Raw genomic sequence first — 5,394 nt, forward strand, 5'->3', positions numbered from 1 at the left:
GTGCACTTAGTCCTTCATATAACGTCGTTCATTAATGAATCCACATGTTACAGAAGCTGCCTCGAGACATCAAGTCATGACACAGCTAAAACAGAACAGTAGATGGCCAAATATGAAAGCTTTTCAATTGCTTTCTTTAAATATGTTACTTTTTGTCTTTCAATGATTTCACATGGCACCTAGCATAGTACACTTATGTGTCATTTTTTATTTGCTCAACTCCATGGTTGTCTTCTTATTTGATCATTTTTATAGACACATATACCCTCATGGTGGGGTATAAAAGAGGCATTGGCTGAACATTCTTCCTCACCCTTTCACCCAGAGACTCCAGAGCAATAAGAGCTTTGAGTCTTTGACATATTATTATCTGCAGTCTTTGACATATTATAATGGCACACCCAAAGGAGATCTCAGCTCTCAACAAGGCTTTCACAGGTTCTTCAAGCTCATCCACTGAAGAATTATTTTTGTTGTCTATTTTGTCTGAAAACAGGCAATTGATTGTTCAAGTAATTGGTTACGTGCGTGTTTATTCACCTCATATTTCTTGTTAGTATTTTTTGATTTTTGACAAGGATATGTAAAAAATCATTCCAAGTCTAAGACAAGAACCACAATGTTTTTGACTTCTCATATGTAAGTTTCTTTATTCACCTCATAAAGAAAACAAATTTTTGTAGCCAAGAACCAGAAAATTTTGCTACAACAATTTCTATTCTTAAGGCTTCCTTGATGGGATCTTTATCCACTGATCAACAATCATGTTCTTGTAGCTTCCTAAGCCACTATTTCTTTTCAAACATTGGACGATGGTTACATTGACCATCACCTTAATTAAATGTATTATTTGCAGAATTAAACGCATAAGCACTCTCATTTATTTTCAATACTTCTGGTGAATTACAATCAAAATCTTAAAAGTACGTATTAATGAACTGATATTTATGTACTTTTTATCTTAGGACTTGGAGTCGATGAGAAGACTTCTATATCTATATTGACAAAATGGCATCCACATCAGCTACATTCATATAGAAAAGCCACTCCAGATTTCTTCATAGAAGATGAACGTCAATTTGAGAGATGGTCAGATCCACGTGTCCTACAACTTAGACAAGAATTCATACGCTTCAAGGTGGGTATCATTTGTTTTTCTTCTTTTTGTTGGGTATTAATGGTCATGTGCCTTTTTTTTTTGCAAGAAGTTAATTCTTCAATTTTTTAAGCGCTAAATGGAAAGCTAAAAAGATTATGTTACCATACTCAAGAAGTCAACCAATCTGCCAACAAGTTACCGTTTAACCTGCATGTCACACTTGGATACTTTGCATTTGAGATAAAATGCGAACGACGAAGATTTCTGTTTTTATTTTTTTGAACATTTTAGATCATGAAAAAGTTAAATTATATATTATCATTGGAGAGAAAATGCAAAGGAAGATTTGTTTTTCTTTTTTTTTTGGGGGTCATTTTCTTTCCCTTTTTATCTTTTCTCTCACATAATGCATGATCTACAACACCGAGAAGCTTTTTGTAACATTCAATTAAGACCCTGTTTGGGGTTGTAGTGTTTTTGATAAAAAATACTTTTAGGTGCTAAAAGCACTTTTAAATTTTTTTATCATCTCATAAAATTAGGAGAAGAGTTTTAGGTGCTAAAAGTATTTTTAGCAAAAACTCAAATTTGGTGCTTTTACAATAGGTTTTGTGATTTAAAAACTAAAATATTAAATTTAATCATTTTATTCTATGTTATGAACTAAATAAAAATATAATACATTTAAAAATTTCAAATTAGTCATTATCTAATATAATAAGTATTTATTTAACTATATTTCCAAACAATATATTTAAAAATATTTAAACATTCAATAAGTGCTTTTATTAAAAACCCAATTGAAAATGTACTTTTCGTTAAGCTACACAACCCCAAAGGGGCCTAAGTAGTAACGTACTCTTACTTTCTATATCCATCCTAAAAGTACCCTTTTTTCGATTTTAAATATGTAGATTTCTCTCTAATTGGCATATTCATCTTTTGGTGTTTAACCAATTGCATAATATTTCAATCTAATTAAAGATGCTGAAAATCTCTTTTGGTCATAAAAGGGACTGTTTGAATTGATCGGAAATTAAGCAGGAAATTAACAACCCTCAAGAAATAAAGATCTTGATTGTAAAAAACCAGTTTTTACATGATGCCTAAATCAATGACTTGTTGCTAATCTAAATTGAATTGGGTAGGATGCTGTGGTGCTCCGGACTATGCATCCTTGGGAAAGAGATGCTCGTTTATTTAAGGAGGCTTTGCAGATGGGCCCAAGAATTGATATTATTATAGAAACAGCATGTACAAGATCATCTGAAGACCTTTTGGGAGCAAGAAGAGCCTACCATTCCCTCTTCCACCACTCTATTGAGGAAGACATAGCTTCCCAAATCCACACCAGTGAACGTAAGGTGAGATACGAGGCAAACTAAAGTTTCTTAATTGGAAATTTTGGTTGACAATTATTGCATCTTTTTTTTTTTTTTTCCTTTTTCCACACTTTGGTCTCACAAACTTGAGTTATGACCGTTACCTACATAAAATTCAGAAATCTCAACAGTTACAATTAATTACACACTTAAAATATCATGATCAAAGTTGCAATCGATTGCTTACAAGTCTGATTTTCAATGTAACAATTGGTATATTCTCATCAATTATTTACTTAGCTGCTGAAAAAAATTATTTTCTTAGCTATTTGAAAGTATTATACAACCAATAAGAGAACTTCTAATTCTAACTTTGTCAACAAAATTTACGTGCGGGTTCCATTGAAATTCAACTCTCAAGTTATATACATGTCAAAAAAGTGGGAAAATGGTAGGGGAAACGCGTAAACCAAAAAAGATTGTGGCCTACCTGACAATTTGAGAAATTGAGGGATTAGATGCCCAAATAAATATGTGGGCTAATGAAGCTGCTTCTGCACGCGAATACAAGACAAATCCACAGTTGGGCACAATTTGTAGAGGATGTGCTTGAAATATATGGGAAAATTCTCATACTCCATTTTTGGAATGACAATTTTTGGAGTGCCATTGACATTTTTATTTTTCTTTGTCCTAATATTTTTTTTTTTTTTTTTTGGGTGCATTAAACAGCTTTTAGTTGCACTTGTAAGTGCGTACCGCTATGAAGGTCCACATGTTCAAGAAGAAACGGCAAAATCAGAAGCCAAGGTGCTTTATAATGCTATTAAAGCTGTTGCAAAGAAGAATCCTACTGAGAATGAAGAAGTTATAATGATACTAGCAACAAGAAGCAAATCCCATATCAAGGCTGTCTACAAATATTGCGAGGAAATTAGCGGAAACCACTTGCAACAGGTAATTAACTATGCAACAATTCTATGAGTCAGAGATTCGTTTCATTAATTTGAAGATAAAACCGTTAGAAACCTTTAACTTTTCAAACAAGTTAAGCATTTTTGTACACTGTTCTCATTTTTCTTTTATAGTTAGAATTTTCTGGTCTATTAATAGTTCATACGGTGTAAATCAAATATAATAAACACGCGTTAATGTAACATCAGCGGAGGCATCAATGACTTCCATGGTAAATTACAGAAAGTGCAATGCGTGAATCACCATTAATTTGAATATCTCAATTGAAAATTGTCCAAGGAGGTTGTTCAATTGGAAACCTGAACCACTAAGATCAAGACAAGGTCTAATTTTGAGTAAAGGCAAGCTTAAGAGATAAAGGGTTTTAGCTAAATCTCATTATCAACCGTATCTAATAGTCCTAAGATTAGGAATTTTGCAAATTCGAGAGCAGTGTCCGGCAGACGTAGTTAAAGCCACCCCTTCTCTTACACAATATGTTTCTGTTTGACGCTCATGGCATACTCAAAAGGTTTGGCTAAAACATGCCTTGATGCACACGTTAGTACGGGTTTTAAGTGTTAATTTTTTTTAAAAAAAGTAAAACTAATTTAGGAATGTCTCTAACTATAGGGGTGGATTTGATGTGAGTGTGTGCATTCATCTATTAAATTGAGTAAAATTCAGATTGATGAACAAATTCCTTGAGAGAAAATCATTAGAAAAAATCCATATTTAAAAAGTCTTTTGCCTTTTCTTGCATACTAAACTAATTTATTGAAAACAAGCGATTTGTATACTAATTATTTGGGCCCTTTAATATGACCACTCTCTCAATATCCATTATCCCTTCTCAGGATCCAGATGGTGATTGGGCTCTGAAACAAACAGTCCAATGCTTATGCATGCCACATGCATACTTTAGCAAGGTAACACTTTCCAGCATCCAAGGAAAGCTCTTTAATTTAATCATTTCGAGGATTCTTTTTTTTTTTCCCTCCAATCTACTAATACTACAATTATTATTATTAACATTATTACTTTTTTTTTAATTTTTTGATCTAATCTTGGTCAATTTAAATTGCTCTAATGTGCCTTAATTATGTTCAGATTTTGGATGCATCACTAAGAACTGATGTGGATGAGGCTGCAAGAGATTCTGTCACTAGAGTGATTCTCACACGAGCAGATGTGGACATCAAGCAGATCAAAGAAGAGTTTCAACACAAGTTTTCTGGAGTTAGTCTGTCCAAAAGGATTGAAGAAGTTGCTAATGGCAACTACAGGGATTTTTTGCTTGCTTTAGTTTCAAAAGAAAACTAATAAAGTGCATGTCGACCAAAACTAAACTTTGCTCATTAATAAGCCCGCTCTATCTTGTCTTTGCTTTTTCATGAATTCATATTTTGTGTTACGCTTCTGAAACTTTTGTTGAACCACCAGTGCATAAGATTTTTTTCAATAATATACTTGCGTCAAAATTCCATCCACACATTTGTTTACCTACGCTTCATGCATCTTTACAAGTGTTGTTCAAAGCCCATTATATTTTATATTATGAATATTATTGATTTATTGTACGGATGGACATAGGTTGGGTACCCGCTCTGAATGTCATTTGACTAATCTATCCCTAACTTATCAAATCAACAATTTTTCGACCTTAATCTATCCCATATGTCTTTGGGTGCTTGGTCGTTAGACATCCAATGAAAAAGAGATGGGTCATAGGATACCGGCCCCTAATGTAAAGAAACCAAGTGCTAAGAAGCCTAAATAATCTTATTAACATTTTTATGGTATATCTTGGGCCCTTCACATATACATGGTAGGTGTATATCAGATTAATCTAACTTTGAGACTCCATGCTCATATCAAATATTCTTGTTCTCCCTCAAGTTGCAATAGAAGATGATAACATAATCACCTGATATAACCTATTAAGATTTTGAAACCTTAAAGTTTTCTAAGGCCAATTGTTTACTATTTGAGTATGCATGCAAACAGATTAAATAGAAT

The 5,394-nt window shown here is 33.0% G+C and overlaps 1 protein-coding gene across 1 annotated transcript; it reads left to right on the forward strand.

Moving 5' to 3' along the window:
* Positions 1-281: 281 nt before the first annotated feature.
* Positions 282-4,865, forward strand: LOC113732511 (annexin D4). The gene is made up of 6 exons (XM_027258335.2): positions 282-438; positions 966-1,138; positions 2,248-2,463; positions 3,154-3,378; positions 4,233-4,304; positions 4,486-4,865. The coding sequence occupies exons 1-6, from the start codon at positions 393-395 to the stop codon at positions 4,696-4,698; spliced, it is 945 nt and encodes a 314-aa protein (XP_027114136.1). The 5' UTR covers positions 282-392; the 3' UTR covers positions 4,699-4,865.
* The last annotated feature ends 529 nt before the right edge of the window (positions 4,866-5,394 follow it).

Source organism: Coffea arabica, chromosome 2e (genome assembly GCF_036785885.1).
Source record: "Coffea arabica cultivar ET-39 chromosome 2e, Coffea Arabica ET-39 HiFi, whole genome shotgun sequence".
Taxonomy (NCBI): Eukaryota; Viridiplantae; Streptophyta; class Magnoliopsida; order Gentianales; family Rubiaceae; genus Coffea; species Coffea arabica.